The sequence below is a fragment of the Vicia villosa genome, linkage group LG5 (genome assembly GCF_029867415.1).
Source record: "Vicia villosa cultivar HV-30 ecotype Madison, WI linkage group LG5, Vvil1.0, whole genome shotgun sequence".
Lineage (NCBI taxonomy): Eukaryota > Viridiplantae > Streptophyta > Magnoliopsida > Fabales > Fabaceae > Vicia > Vicia villosa.
Window position 1 is genome coordinate 152,988,253 of NC_081184.1, and position 17,346 is coordinate 153,005,598.

A 17,346-nucleotide genomic window follows, 5' to 3' on the forward strand; every position below is an offset into this window, starting at 1 on the left:
CCGAGTACATCATTCACTCACCATAGATCTTCCTACTAACTTTGATAACATACTTGACAAGTTTCAAGATGGTTATCTTTAACACTTAACAACTAACTTTAATTTCCGCACCTTTACTATACCGCTCTTTATATTACCGCTCTTTATATTTCTCGCTTTCTCGCTTTATCGCTTTACTTTATCATTTCATCATATTTACCTTCCGTCATTTTCTCTTTGTCCACTTGGACATATGTTTATGCTTCTGTTATTTTTCTTTTGTCCACTTGGGCCATACTTTATTTTCTTCGCTAAAACACTAATAAATAACCAAAATCTAAAAAATACATAAGGCTCTCTTTGGACTATCGGTTACTATCCCTAGCACTTTGGAGATTCGGACTTATGGACCTAGTACCTTTGGACTCATTCTATTACTATCCTGTGATTGTTCTGTCTGTCTGGCATTGTTCTGTTGTATGTTTATGTGTGCAAGTATTTCCTTGAAAGCCCTTGATGGTTAATTCCAAGGCATTGATATAAGGATTTTACCCGAAAACAGCCGTTACTCTGCCCAATTTTCGTCAGAATCTTAATGTGCTTAATGAAAAATGGTGCTAAGACAATAAGTTCATCTGGATCCCCAAGTGTTAATGTGTTGGTATTGATAAATCCAAAGGATGGGAAAACTACCTTGGCTCTTAATGTCAAGTGTTGGCTTCTTATTCGGTTAGACCGTTTCTTTCCTTAGCTTTTATTTTATGCATTAGGTTAGCCTCTTCATCTCCTCCCATTCTTAAATTTTCAAAATCTTCTCCCTTTTTCCAAAATATTCTTATGTTTGCAAATCTTTTCAAAACTTTTTTTCTTAAAAATATCTTTCGCCCTTAGCGGCTTTTCTTCAAAAGTTTAGACACCGTTAATTGTCGAAACGAGTGGTTATACCCCACGATTTTGAAACTGATTGATAATAACGAGATCTTTTCCGCGTGAGAGAGCTAGTGGCATACTCGTTGATTTTATCCGAGTTGGAGCCCTTCTTTCATTTGCGATGCAAAGAACTTGTTTGTTCTCATGCTCAAGATCAATGGCTGAGTATTTCTCTCTAACGACAACAAAGTGTTTATTCGTTTTAAAAACGTTTTTCCCAAAAGCGGAACTACATTAGCTCTGACTTCTCCATTGCACCGAGGAGGTATGTAGGCCCAAAGCTTAACGCTTTGCCGAGCTTATTTTAAAAATAAAACAAACCGTTTTTAGCACACACACACAGATTTTCAAAAAGGTTCCCGTGGAGTACCACAGATATGAGGGGTGCTTTAAACCTTTCCCTCATATAATCAACACCCGAACCTGAGTTCTCTTTCTTGTTTTAAAAAAAAACAAAACTTTGGGTTTTACGTTCTTTTCCCTTTTCCTTTGAAAAAAATAAAGCGCGGTGGCGATTTCAAAACGGAATATTGATTCGAGTCAATCCCATGGCTTCGATGTCAGATTTTCCCCGCTACAGGGTGTTACAGTATCTGTCAACACTGTCATTGAAACATGCATTTAAATTTTTTTTGAATAATCTGATTAATTTTATTTGAGGATAAACAAAAAGACAAGTTAGAGAGAGTTAGCAAAGTGTATGATTTACATGAAATAAGTCAACACTTATTAACTTATTTTACAAGAAATCAATACAACCCCCCCCCCCCCCCCCCAATTTATCTATGAAAAGTGAGAAAACACATGTTTGGACTTTTCTAGTTCACAATAACTAAAAATAGATGAAAAGGACTGAAAAAACACAACTAAACATGCAAAGACTAATCTAGAGCAAAATCATGGAAGACCAGACTCGCTAGGCCCATCCATAGGCAGGCTAGGGGAAGGCAAATGACATATGTCATAATTAGATGCAAGTACTTCACGGTGAAACAAAAGTTAGCTCGTTAGTCGAAGGACAATGCACTAGGCGAGGAAAGGTGGATAAGCCCACGTGGCAGACATCCAAGCATTGCTTATTAAGGAAGATAACAGGCATGGTAGAGTAGGGTAGACACACTAGGCGCAAAAATAATGCGCCTATCGAGAGGTCCAAATTTTCCCCTATAAATAGGAGTTTCAAGTTCACTTCAAAGGGAGTTTTTATGGAGTGAGGTAATACATAATTGGAGTAGGTTCACCTTGGTCTATAATAGGAGAAAAAGAGAGGGAGCATTAAGGCGGAGAAACTGCTTAAGTGACATGGCGATAAACTTCCAAGATAAACTTTGATGGATTTTTGACAGTTACAATACAATGAGTAAGCTTACCTAAAAAATCTTTGTTGGGGGTTAGATGTAGTTATTATATTCATGTACTAAATAGGTCACGAAGTTCTATGTAATTCTACTTATGCTTTAATATTGATGAATCTTTGATCTTAATGCTTGTTTTTATCTTTGCTACCTAAAACTCGTTTTCATGGTGTGACCTGATATTAAAAGGTGCTTGTCATTACTAGATCCAAATAATCATCTATTGGATACTAGCGCCTAGACATAAGGTTAGGTTCAATATCCGCATCGCACATACTATAGTATGCATTAGAGTAAAGTCTTGCTTTTTATAATTGTTATAACTTAATATTCTATATTGGCTAATAGTTTGATAAATGGGCTATTGGGTAATACACTAATCTTATTGCATTGACACCAAAAGAAGATACAAATGAGAACAATAAGAGGTAATATTAATATTTGAGTAGATGAGCATATTACTAATCTATGGATGTGCATGATAAATACATAATAATGAAATCTATTCTTAGTAAGTTTTTTTATTGTTAACACCGAAATCTCCATTTTACTTTTTGTCATTTATTTTTATGTTATTTACTTTTACGCATCACAACCAATATACAATCCTTCTCTACTTTAAATCTTAAAAACTCTTGAATTGTCTTTGAAACCACCATACTATGTGGATACGATAATTGTACAACTTACTTTTGTTTCACAAAAAATAGTGACTTGAACAAACGATTATTGAGGTGTAATAATTGATTGGGCCAATCAATTATTCGATTAATTCAGCTAATGGATTGTTTCCATTAATTCAGATATATTTTTATGTGTTTTAATGTATATCTAATATTACTTGTATAATATTAAGTTCAAAATGTGATGTGAATTGTATGTCATAAGTATTGTCAATTGGTTTGTGGGAATCAAGATTTCAAAATTCGGAGAAACCCATGGAAGATGCTTAACCGTGTCTACTTTGTCAAGATAAAAGGGGTCCAAATTTCAATATCCCGAGACACCTTTGAGACATGCCTTGCCAGTGTCTACTTTGTTATACAAAGGGGTGAATCAAAATTTCATTATCCAGACTAATCCCTGAGACGAGATTCCCTGTGTTTATTCCGTACATGAGAAAATGAGTGTATCTGAATTAACCCTTGAGACATGATTCCTTGTGTATAGTTTGTAAATGATAAAAGGAGATGTATTCGCATTTTAATATTGGACTAACCCCTGAGACATGATTCCTTGTGTCTGCTTCGTACATAATAAAAATAGACAAATCTGAATTTCAATATTCGGACTAACCCATGAGACATGATTGCATTTGTATGGTCCATAAGGGTCTAAAACTTATACAAATATGCCTCATATGCTGTTAACGAATAGAAACATTCCAAAATGAATCACTATTGATATATTGCATTTTGGTTACTTCAACGACATGAGGTCTTCTTTTAAACTTATGATCATAGAGAACACCTCTATTGTAGATCTAAAATCCAAATCAGAGAATCTTTTAATCTACACTGACTATTAAATAATGGCTAAAATCAGGTATCAGTCACCCACAATTAATAATGAAAGGAATATTAAATTCAATAATTTTGAACTAAAGAAATGTGCAGATGTAAGTGTATGCGGAATACATTTCGTCGTTATGTAACTAAAGATCCAATCGAAATGGATGCGACACTTGCAAAGTCAAATAACAATATTCTAAAGATAATGATCTTAAACTATTTGTTGGTGATCAAATATCAAGTTAATATTATGTTGCATTTAAATTATGGTAATTTATTTTAAATATATCTAAAGTTATGTTATGCATTACATGTATGTGATAATATATGTTAAAGTTCTATTATGAATTCCATGTATATGATTACAATAATGTTGAATATGGATTTCAATATCTAAACAAATTCCTAAAATTGTATTTGATGTGTATTGTGTGTATATACATAAAGTAATTTGAATTTCATTACGTAGAGATACCTATAAGAATCAAAAGATGATTCCGAATTTTGTAATCCAAACACATTTTTACTTGCATTGTAATTATATACATCGTCGGTAGGGTTGGCAATGAACCAAACTAACTCGAAAATAGTTCGAAACTCGATTCGAAAATTAAATCGTTGAACTAGGTTCATGAACTAAATGAGTTGGGTATGAGCTAAAAACTAAGTTCGTTAATTAAATGAGCAGAACTTGAACTATACATAGTTCGATTCGTTAGGTTCATGAGTCAACTCAATTATATATGAGATAGATTATATTGTCTTTAAGAGTAGGTTTAAATATTTGCTCTAAATCTTAGTATCATATTTTATTTTAATCTAACGGTTTTAATTAATAATTTATATTCTCTAGTGAGCAAAATATTTCTACAAATAATTATACAAATAAAATTAGCATCGTATAAATTTCAATCTTATAATTTTTATTTTATTTCTATATTTTTTATTTAAAAATATTAATTTAAAATGTCAAATATATATGTAAAAAAATTACTTTTAAGTCTGTGAAATAAACGAGTTGAACATAACAAGATAAACCTAACGAGCTGAATCGAGATGTTTGTGAACTTCTAACAAGTCGAGTTTGACCTGAAAAAAAAGTTCGAGATAAACTCGAACTCGAACTCAAACTCGGCCAATTCTTAATGAGTCGAGTTTGAGCTGAAAAAATAGTTCGTCATGAACTCGAACTTGGCCAATTCTTAACGAGTCAAACTGAACTGAGACGAGTTCGACTCGACTCGACTCATTTTCGGCCCTAACTGCCGGGTTTTAAAAGTGATGTTATAGTTTTATGATATGTCTAGATTGCAAATTTCAGACAATGCGCAAGGTTATTTTTGGGTGTAAATAGCATGACCCAACAAGTTTTTATTAATTTTGTCCATCAAGGCCAGTCCAAATACAACAAGCCCAAATCAAACACTGAAAAAACAGCACCACTGCACTAGCATACAGTGTATTGTCTTCCCTTTCCTTCCCTCCCCTCTCCTTACAATTCCAACAAGGAGGGGTTTAAGAAAAACAACAACAACAACAGAAAGTGAATGAATGAACAAATGAATGAAGCCGTGATATGTATCACAGTGTCGGTGCACGCCGCCTACTCTACCGTTCTCAAATATCTTACTATGTTAAAGCTGGTCTCATCGACACTGCAATCCAACTGTTCGACCAAATGTCTCAATCAAATTGTCGTCCTTTCAGCATCGACTACAACCGTTTCATCGGCGTTCTCATTCGTCACTCTCACCTCGACCTCGCTCAAAGCTACTACCACCGCCATGTTATCCCCAATGGTTTCTCACTGTCCCCTTTCACCTACTCTCGCTTCATCTCCGCTCTTTGTTCCGTCAAAAACTTCTCCCTCATTGATTCTCTCCTTAATGATATGGATGCTCTAGGCTATGTTCCTGATATTTGGGCTTTTAATATCTACCTCAACATTCTCTGCCGTGAAAATCAGTTAGAAATTGCTCTTCAGTTTTTTCGCACAATGCGGTTGAAGGGAAGAGAGCCTGATGTTGTTTCGTATACTATTATTGTTGGCGCGCTGTGTAAAGCTAAGAGGTTTGATGAGGTTGCTCGTGTTTGGCGTGGTTTGATTGAGAGTGGATTGAAGCCTGATTTGAAGGCATGTGCTGCACTTGTTGTTGGTTTGTGTAGTGTTGGGAATGTTGATTTAGCTTATGAGCTTGTTGTTGGTGTGATCAGTGGTGGTGTAAAGGTTAATTCTTTGGTTTATAATGCTTTGATTAGTGGGTTTTGTAAGATGGGTAGGATTGATAAGGCTTTGGCGATTAAAGGGTTTATGAGTAGGAATGGGTGTGTGCCGGATTTGGTTACTTATAATATTTTGTTGAATTATTGTTGTGATGAGGTTATGCTTGATGAGGCAGTGAGTTTGGTGGAGACTATGGAGAGGAGTGGCGTGGGACCTGATGTGTATAGTTATAATGAGTTGCTTAAGGGTTTTTGTAAGGCTAATCAGTTGGATAGGGCTTATTTGACTATGGTCAAGAGGATGCAGAGCAAAGGGGTATGCGATGTTGTTTCTTACAATACTATTATTGCGGCTTTTTGTAAGGCGCGGAGGACTGAGAGAGCTTACGAGTTGTTTGAGGAGATGCGTAGGAAAGGGATTCAGCCAGACGTGATAACATTCACGGTACTTATAGAAGCGTTTTTTAGGGAAGGTGGTTTCGATGTTGCTAAAAAGCTTCTTGATCGAATGACGGAAATGGGGATTGTTCCCGACGTGATTTTCTATACCACAATATTTGATCATCTGTGCAAGTCCGACAATATTGATAGGGCTCACGTTGTTTTTTGTGACATGGTGGAGAATGGAGTAAATCCAGATGTGATCTCATACAATGCACTCATAAATGGGTTTTGCAAGTCTTCTAGAGTTATGGATGCCATGCGGCTATATGAAGAAATGCAGGTCAAAGGATTATGCCCGGATGAGGTCACTTTCAAGTTGGTAGTTGGAGGGCTCATTAAGGAAAACAAGCTTTCAGAAGCATGCAGGGTTTGGGATCAGATGATGGAAAAAGGATTTACACTTGACAGACATCTCTCTGAGATTCTAGTCAATGCCATTCAGTCAAGAGATGGCACATGAGCAATTGTATTGGTTTGCATTGTGATCCTCTCAACTTCATCACGCCCTTCTTTCAAATGGCAGAGCAACTTAAATGTTTCTCTCTCAACATACTACATGAAAGTGTAGCAAACCGGTGAAGTTACTTTGTTTTTTGCAGGCAGTGACACCTGCATATCAGTATAACCATTTGCATGCTGCTCATGGTGAAATCTCACAGATTTGCATGGTAATATTACACTACTAGTTCCCTGGCCAGCTTCTGGTAGAGAATCCATAACAACGACAATCCTACAATGGTTTCTAGTTGCTAATGAGTTAGTATCCAAATTTTGTTACATATTACCGACAGACTTTTAGCTGGCGGGTTGTATTTGTCAATACAATATACTCATTATATTCTTTGGCCATTTTTTTATACACGGGAACTGTTGATCTGAATCTCACCCAGCACAATTGATATCGGTAATTAATGATTTGTGGTTGAAACCAGGTGCCTATATATTAAGCTGGTGTTTCTTTAGAGTAAGAGTGCTTCTTCTGAATACTGTGACTCTGCTAGTTGATGAAATCCTTTGAGTGGCAGCTCAATTCAGATTGACTAAATTCCAGGCTTATGTTGTAGACACTTCGATGATGATAATTTTGTCATTTTATGGTTCTATGCGATTAATTTGAGTATAGCGTCCTTCTTGGAATAACTAGCTTTAATATCAGTGAATAAAAGTTATATTTCACCGGGACAAAGCTCATACCATCTGTGAATTGATGTGCTGCAGAGCATAAGTTTGAACCACAGATATAAACATTCCTTGTAAACTTCATCTTGTGGGCTACATTCAAGGTTTCGTACCTCAAGCATTGTGGAACCTTCAGTAACAGATTGGCGGCTTACTGTTTGTGTTTATCTAGGCTCAACAGATAATTACTAAAGTTCAAGATCAACAGTGTAGGCTTGTTAGGTTTCAAAGTTCAAATCTATTACATTCTGTGGAAAAACTGTGTTGCTGGCACAAGATCCACAGTTTTTTTAATTAGAATAGAAAGAATGTGTATTTGTTGGACTATACTGTCATAAAATCCAACTTGTCTGACCTATATTAGGATTATTTTTGGTGAATGCTTATCTTCAGTACAGAACTTCAAGCATCTCTAACGAAATGTTACCGTAATCATTCATTACTTTACACATGTTTCTCCTTTATTTCAGCTCATTATTTTATTATTGAAAAATAATTTTCAACATGCTTTTGTTGATTTTTGCATATCTTTGAGGGGAAAAAAAGGAGTTCTTACTTGTTTACTTTATATATCAGTCATTCAACATTAGTACACTACTAAACTCTTGCTCATACATACTGGTGTATAATGTTGTAAATGTATTTTCTGCCATTACATTCTACCCTAGACAATGTTACCCCTTGGACAGGAGTTAATTAGCCAATCAGCAGATTGATTTGATTGAAAAGAGGAAGAAGTAGAAAGAAGTAAAGTAGGGGACAAGAGAAAAATTCAGGTGAAGAACATAATTTTGATTCTCAATTACTGACATTTTGTGCTACTGGGGACTGGGGTTTACTCTTTACATCAATAATCTGTCAGTATTCTATCTAATTAAAAACTTATACTTTCATAATCAATAGTTCTTGGTGTAAGTTTTTATATAGAAATTTTGAATAGCTTTCCACCTGTTTTGAACTGTGTTACCTATCTTATTGCTATAGGAGAAAACTGATATTTCACCCTGAATCAATCATTATTTTGATTTTGAGTTGGCTGTCTACTTGATTTCTTTGAGTATTTCAAAGTGATCTGCTAATAATTCTATGACGCCATGTTGGAGAACTGTTGAATAGATAGAAAATGGAGAATAGTAATTTGTGAACCATTGGTGTTGGATGTTGTTCCACCTGCCACTGCAATTGGGACTGTGGGGATTGCTTAACTATATAAGTGAGCTGTTCTTGGAGAATATAGTAAAATTGAAGTTGAAGACAAGAAAAGAAGAATCTGGCTTTAGCTTCTCTTTTTGACTTGTATATCTGTTTCTATTCAGATTTTGATTTATTTATTGCCAATCACAATGATTTCTTTTTGATTGAACAGATTTTCGCTCAAAAACTTAATGGGTTCCTCTGGCTTATCGAGTGCTTTTAACTTTTCAAGGTTCTTGAACTTGCAATTCGTAGGTTTGTGGTCCATCTCCATGAACTTTTGGATCAAAGTAGAAGGAAGGTATCTTGTGCAGTTGGTATTGTTTGCATGTAAATTGATTGTTTAATAGGAAGGTTACATGTGAATAGGACTCTGACAATTATGACATCTATTAGTCCAAAAATCCATTCCACTTCCAAAGTTTTGTTGTCTATTGTTGACATAGATTCCTATTATATATAATAAAAAGTGATAAGATACATTATCACTTCATGTTTGAAATACTCAAATCGAGTGTTAAAGTAAAAATTAGAAACTTGTGGCCCCACATACTTGGCTAATGTTTGATTCTTTGCCTGTACATGAATCATCCTTGAAGTTCTCATGAAGTCATTCTCATTCTTTTAATGCCTATTAATTTTTGTATTGGATTTGATTTGTTCTGGTTTACATTATCTTAATAACATTTTCATAGTATTAGTCTCTTGTTTCTCTTCATTGTATATTTTCCACAGCAACCATGTCTCGTCGAGAAACCAACCCTCACTTTTCGAGACCACTGCGACCCCAGAATGCAGATCAGCAGCAGCCAAATATTCCAACAGTGCCACACCAATACCACCATGGCGAACCATCTATTCCTGTAGCAGCACCTATACAAGACGTATCTCAGCATCCCCAACCTCATTTTCCATTGCCACGCCATCATGAAGATCAGGTTCCATTGCGTGCAGATAATGATAGTCGTTTTCCACACCACCCTGAAGATCGCGTTCCATTGCGGACAGATCATGATAGTCGTTTTCCATACCCCCTTGAGCAAGAAGGTCATCATCAACCACCTAGTTTACAAGTTCCACGAAGGGGGGGAAACCGCATCAGCCAACCACCGCGTGGAGGCTCGCGCAAAAAGCCTCGAGATCAGGATCTTCGGCCAAGTAAGTCAAGGGTAAATTTTCAAGAGCCATCAGTCATATCACCACCACCACTTGATCATCCTCCCGAACCTCGGCGGCAGCTAGCACCACGCCAAGATCGGCGTCATGGTGGTATAAGGTTTCCTGTAGAACAAAAGTCACCACCTTTAACTTGGTTATGTGCTTGCTTGTGTGTAATATTTTGGCTTATCATAATCATAGGAGGCTTAATAGTACTCATAGTGTACTTGGTTTTTCGTCCACAAATTCCTCATTTTGATGTGTCTAGTGTCACACTAAATGCTGCATACCTTGATGTTGGTTATCTACTCAATGCTGATTTAACGATGCTGACAAATTTCACAAATCCAAACAAGAAAGTACATGTGGATTTCAGCTCAGTGATCATTTATCTGTACTATGGAAGTACCCTTATTGCTTCTCAATATGTTGAGCCTTTCTCAGCTGCAAGGGTCCAGTCAAGATTTGCATATATACATATGGTAACTAGTCAAGTTCAGCTGCCATTAAATGAGGCACAGAGGCTTGTGAAACAAATGGAAAGCAATGGTGTTTTGCTTGAAGTGAGGGGAGTTTTCAGAGCAAGATCAAAACTAGGAACCATCTTAAGGTATTCATATAACCTTTATGGCCGTTGCAGTATCATGGTGGCACGCCCTCCAGAAGGGATATTGATAAGAAAGAAGTGCAGAACGAAACGATGATTTGGTAACACACGATGTATCATTGGAATTTTTTTTGTTCTTGCAAAGTGGGGGTTTTGGTTTTACTATATTGCCTATTCCTCCTATAAAGAACATCTTTATTAAGGGGTTAACATTTATGTTTTAATTTAAGAACATGTAGTTTTCCTTTAGCTACAAATTTGTATCTCAATTTTTTATGCACTAGAATAATTACAGGTTATCACATTTATTCAAACTAATAATTGTTTCTTAATTAAGAAAAAGCTTAAGTAGATGTTGTTTTTAAGAATTGAAGCCACATCAATAAATTGAATCATTTATGGGTCTTGATAACGAATGTCCTCAGGGCACTCTTTAAGCAATACTAAATAAATAAAAAAATCTTTATAAAAGTCAGTATTTTAATTTCCAATGTATTTTTAATGCATTGAATACACGTATTTTTAAAAAAACTTTCATTTTAATCACTTAAAAAGTGCCCTTAGGACACTGGTTAGCATTTTCCTTGATTTATAGGCACTAGATATTAACAGTTTATTGCATCACGAGTTATGAGCAAGTTTCCATTTTTTGTTATGTTAGTTTTAGTTTTGCAGTTTTGCTTTTCCTTATTAGTCAGTTAAGACTCGAGCATCTAATGTGTGACTGCATATCCTTAAATAGGTGATGCTATCATCATCTTAATCAATGATAAATAATATACTTTTCCATTCTCCTTTGTTCTTCTACAGTTTTCTCATACTCAATATGGTAACATTCGTTTTTTCAATCTAAATCCTCGCTTTCTCCTTTGTCGAATCATCTCGGATGGTCCTACACATAGTCAATTCTCTTATGGATCTGACGAGCCCTTATTTTTTTTTCATTCTAGTGATGGTTCCTTTTCTGTTTCCGTCCCTCCAGTTCTCATAAGCTCAAACTTCCATATATGGGCGAGATTTATGCATCGCACTTGGGGTGTCAAAATGAAATTTGAATTTCTTGATGGCACCATTCAAATGCGAATTGGTCCCTTTGATCCTTCTGTTTGTGGTTGAAATTGTCGTAACATGCTCATTCATTCCTTGATTATGAATTCAATTGATGCCTCAATTTCTCAATCCACCATATTCATGTAAATACTATAGAAGTATAACTCAATTTGAAGGAGCGCTACTCTTAAGAGTCAAGGTGATTTGGTTCGTGTGTCTAAGCTTTAACATGAGAGGAATTAGAGATTTATATGTCAATCTTCATCAACACATGTCGTGTTGAGTGTTCTTGTGAGGCTATGCACATTTCTAGGCAAAATCATCAATTACTTTATTCTATGTGTTTTCTCGCCAGTTTAATTGACATTGTTTGAGTTATTAAATATCAAATTCTAATAATTGATAATTTTCCTTATCTACAAAATTGTCTCTGTGATTCTCCAACATGAAAGGAAAACTCTCACGTTTGTTTTTTTATGATTTCAAATTTGGGAAATACCCCACTAGTCATGGTTCCAAACCTCGCGTTTTCATTTATTGCAACCACACTAGCCACACAATTGATACTTGCTATAAGAAACATGATCTTTCACCCCATATACATTGTTCAAATGCCTTTGCTGCTCATGGTGTTGCATATGAAGGAAACGATTTTGGGGTGATGATTCCTCATTTGCAACCCCTGACCATAAATGAGCTCTTCCCCATTTGACTCATGAACAATATGAAAATCTCATCAATCTAATTCCAGGATCTAACATCAATCAATATTCTGTATTTGTTGTTTTCAATTAGGTTTTCTCAATCAAGTCATTACTAGCACTTTATCTTGCAATGCTTTTTCTTGTCATAGTATAAATCTTGGCTCATGGATCATTGATTCAGGAGCTAGCCATCACATATGTGTATCCCTTTGTTGGTTATACTCCTATAATGAAATTACCTCAATGACCATAAAACTTCATGTTGGACATCATGAAGGGAAATTATGATATAAACCCAAAAATTTCCATTAAGTTAATCCTTACGAATGAACATGGTAAATGATAGAATTTTTACCGCTTGTGTCGATTAATCGTTGATGCGGAATCCATAGAATGATCACGAGCAATGAACGAAGAACAACACCTCTACTCAGTCCACACGAACAGACTGTCTTCAATCTTAACGTTAGATGTTATGAATGGTGACTTTGAGTGTGTGGGTGAGAGAGAGAGAGTCTGTGTTTGTGTGTGTGTGTGTGTGTGTGTGTGTGTGAGAGAGAGAGAGAGAGAGAGAGAGAGAGAGAGAGAGAGAGAGAGAGAGAGCAACTAGGGTTTCACAAACCAAATTTGGTCAAGCAACAAATACTTCAGCATAATGGTTCTATTTATAGAACCACTTATGTTAGATGTAAGTTGAACAAGCACATTAAGCACATTGTACCTTACGATGTGTTGTATTTCACTTAAGCTCATTGTATATTATAGTGTTTTGTATTTTATTTAAGTACACCGTACCTTACAATATTCTTTATTTCCCTTAAGCATATCGTACCTTACACTTAAGGGTAAAAATAGGTCAGGTCAGGCCAGACCTTAAAGGGCCTGAGTCTGGTATGCGATAAACTTTTAAGGCTTGAGCCTGACCTATAGTCTATTATAGACCCCTTTTTTTTGCTTGATCCGACTTTTTTTTAAAGTCTGACCTAACCTAAAAGCTTACTTAAAATCCTATTTCTTATTAAGGCTTTCAAATAGTCCATTTTACTTCTTTTTCTTAAAATTAACAACATGCTCTTTTATATACTAGTTAACCTATTTTCTTTTATATATATATATATATATATATATATATATATATATATATATATATATATATATATATATATATATATATATATATATATATATATATATATATATATATATATATATATATATATATATATATATATATATGTGGGAAATTCTTACTCCAAGAGTAAGTTATGAAGACTTAGTCCTCGTCATAACCATTGATTGTTCTCAATCTAATGCCCTTTCACCCCATATACATTGTTCAAATGCCTTTGCTGCTCATGGTGTTGCATATGAAGGAAACGATTTTGGGGTGATGATTCCTCATTTGCAACCCCTGACCATAAATGAGCTCTTCCCCATTTGACTCATGAACAATATGAAAATCTCATCAATCTAATTCCAGGATCTAACATCAATCAATATTCTGTATTTGTTGTTTTCAATTAGGTTTTCTCAATCAAGTCATTACTAGCACTTTATCTTGCAATGCTTTTTCTTGTCATAGCATAAATCTTGGCTCATGGATCATTGATTCAGGAGCTAGCCATCACATATGTGTATCCCTTTGTTGGTTATACTCCTATAATGAAATTACCTCAATGACCATAAAACTTCATGTTGGACATCATGAAGGGAAATTATGATATAAACCCAAAAATTTCCATTAAGTTAATCCTTACGAATGAACATGGTAAATGATAGAATTTTTACCGCTTGTGTCGATTAATCGTTGATGCGGAATCCATAGAATGATCACGAGCAATGAACGAAGAACAACACCTCTACTCAGTCCACACGAACAGACTGTCTTCAATCTTAACGTTAGATGTTATGAATGGTGACTTTGAGTGTGTGGGTGAGAGAGAGAGAGTCTGTGTTTGTGTGTGTGTGTGTGTGAGAGAGAGAGAGAGAGAGAGCAACTAGGGTTTCACAAACCAAATTTGGTCAAGCAACAAATACTTCAGCATAATGGTTCTATTTATAGAACCACTTATGTTAGATGTAAGTTGAACAAGCACATTAAGCACATTGTACCTTACGATGTGTTGTATTTCACTTAAGCTCATTGTATATTATAGTGTTTTGTATTTTATTTAAGTACACCGTACCTTACAATATTCTTTATTTCCCTTAAGCATACCGTACCTTACACTTAAGGGTAAAAATAGGTCAGGTCAGGCCAGACCTTAAAGGGCCTGAGTCTGGTATGCGATAAACTTTTAAGGCTTGAGCCTGACCTATAGTCTATTATAGACCCCTTTTTTTTGCTTGATCCGACTTTTTTTTTAAAGTCTGACCTAACCTAAAAGCTTACTTAAAATCCTATTTCTTATTAAGGCTTTCAAATAGTCCATTTTACTTCTTTTTCTTAAAATTAACAACATGCTCTTTTATATACTAGTTAACCTATTTTCTTTTTTTTATATATATATATATATATATATATATATATATATATATATATATATATGGGAAATTCTTACTCCAAGAGTAAGTTATGAAGACTTAGTCCTCGTCATAACCATTGATTGTTCTCAATCTAATGCCCTTTCACCCCCATATACATTGTTCAAATGCCTTTGCTGCTCATGGTGTTGCATATGAAGGAAACGATTTTGGGGTGATGATTCCTCATTTGCAACCCCTGACCATAAATGAGCTCTTCCCCATTTGACTCATGAACAATATGAAAATCTCATCAATCTAATTCCAGGATCTAACATCAATCAATATTCTGTATTTGTTGTTTTCAATTAGGTTTTCTCAATCAAGTCATTACTAGCACTTTATCTTGCAATGCTTTTTCTTGTCATAGTATAAATCTTGGCTCATGGATCATTGATTCAGGAGCTAGCCATCACATATGTGTATCCCTTTGTTGGTTATACTCCTATAATGAAATTACCTCAATGACCATAAAACTTCATGTTGGACATCATGAAGGGAAATTATGATATAAACCCAAAAATTTCCATTAAGTTAATCCTTACGAATGAACATGGTAAATGATAGAATTTTTACCGCTTGTGTCGATTAATCGTTGATGCGGAATCCATAGAATGATCACGAGCAATGAACGAAGAACAACACCTCTACTCAGTCCACACGAACAGACTGTCTTCAATCTTAACGTTAGATGTTATGAATGGTGACTTTGAGTGTGTGGGTGAGAGAGAGAGAGTCTGTGTTTGTGTGTGTGTGTGTGTGTGTGTGAGAGAGAGAGAGAGAGAGAGAGAGAGAGAGCAACTAGGGTTTCACAAACCAAATTTTGTCAAGCAACAAATACTTCAGCATAATGGTTCTATTTATAGAACCACTTATGTTAGATGTAAGTTGAACAAGCACATTAAGCACATTGTACCTTACGATGTGTTGTATTTCACTTAAGCTCATTGTATATTATAGTGTTTTGTATTTTATTTAAGTACACCGTACCTTACAATATTCTTTATTTCCCTTAAGCATACCGTACCTTACACTTAAGGGTAAAAATAGGTCAGGTCAGGCCAGACCTTAAAGGGCCTGAGTCTGGTATGCGATAAACTTTTAAGGCTTGAGCCTGACCTATAGTCTATTATAGACCCCTTTTTTTTGCTTGATCCGACTTTTTTTTTAAAGTCTGACCTAACCTAAAAGCTTACTTAAAATCCTATTTCTTATTAAGGCTTTCAAATAGTCCATTTTACTTCTTTTTCTTAAAATTAACAACATGCTCTTTTATATACTAGTTAACCTATTTTCTTTTTTTTATATATATATATATATATATATATATATATATATATATATATATATATATATATATGGGAAATTCTTACTCCAAGAGTAAGTTATGAAGACTTAGTCCTCGTCATAACCATTGATTGTTCTCAATCTAATGCCCTTTCACCCCCATATACATTGTTCAAATGCCTTTGCTGCTCATGGTGTTGCATATGAAGGAAACGATTTTGGGGTGATGATTCCTCATTTGCAACCCCTGACCATAAATGAGCTCTTCCCCATTTGACTCATGAACAATATGAAAATCTCATCAATCTAATTCCAGGATCTAACATCAATCAATATTCTGTATTTGTTGTTTTCAATTAGGTTTTCTCAATCAAGTCATTACTAGCACTTTATCTTGCAATGCTTTTTCTTGTCATAGTATAAATCTTGGCTCATGGATCATTGATTCAGGAGCTAGCCATCACATATGTGTATCCCTTTGTTGGTTATACTCCTATAATGAAATTACCTCAATGACCATAAAACTTCATGTTGGACATCATGAAGGGAAATTATGATATAAACCCAAAAATTTCCATTAAGTTAATCCTTACGAATGAACATGGTAAATGATAGAATTTTTACCGCTTGTGTCGATTAATCGTTGATGCGGAATCCATAGAATGATCACGAGCAATGAACGAAGAACAACACCTCTACTTAGTCCACACGAACAGACTGTCTTCAATCTTAATGTTAGATGTTATGAATGGTGACTTTGAGTGTGTGGGTGAGAGAGAGAGAGTCTGTGTTTGTGTGTGTGTGAGAGAGAGAGAGAGAGAGAGAGAGAGAGAGAGAGGGAGAGAGCAACTAGGGTTTCACAAACCAAATTTGGTCAAGCAACAAATACTTCAGCACAATGGTTCTATTTATAGAACCACTTATGTTGGATGTAAGTTGAACAAGCACATTAAGCACATTGTACCTTACGATGTGTTGTATTTCACTTAAGCTCATTGTATATTATAGTGTTTTGTATTTTATTTAAGTACACCGTACCTTACAATATTCTTTATTTCCCTTAAGCATACCGTACCTTACACTTAAGGGTGAAAATAGGTCAGGTCAGGCCAGACCTTAAAAGGCCTGAGTCTGGTATGCGATAAACTTTTAAGGCTTGAGCCTGACCTATAGTCTATTATAGACCCTTTTTTTTTTTGCTT

General features: G+C 35.1%; 2 protein-coding genes across 2 annotated transcripts; both read left to right on the forward strand.

The window, feature by feature from the left end:
• The first annotated feature begins 5,190 nt into the window (after positions 1–5,190).
• On the forward strand, positions 5,191–9,418 carry LOC131603271 (pentatricopeptide repeat-containing protein At1g13040, mitochondrial). Its single transcript, XM_058875572.1, has 2 exons — positions 5,191–8,397; positions 8,988–9,418. The coding sequence occupies exon 1, from the start codon at positions 5,352–5,354 to the stop codon at positions 6,900–6,902; it is 1,551 nt and encodes a 516-aa protein (XP_058731555.1). The 5' UTR covers positions 5,191–5,351; the 3' UTR covers positions 6,903–8,397; positions 8,988–9,418.
• Positions 9,419–9,555: 137 nt separating this feature from the next.
• Positions 9,556–10,990, forward strand: LOC131603272 (NDR1/HIN1-like protein 6). Its single transcript, XM_058875573.1, has one exon. The coding sequence runs from the start codon at positions 9,556–9,558 to the stop codon at positions 10,675–10,677; it is 1,122 nt and encodes a 373-aa protein (XP_058731556.1). The 3' UTR covers positions 10,678–10,990.
• Positions 10,991–17,346: the final 6,356 nt, after the last annotated feature.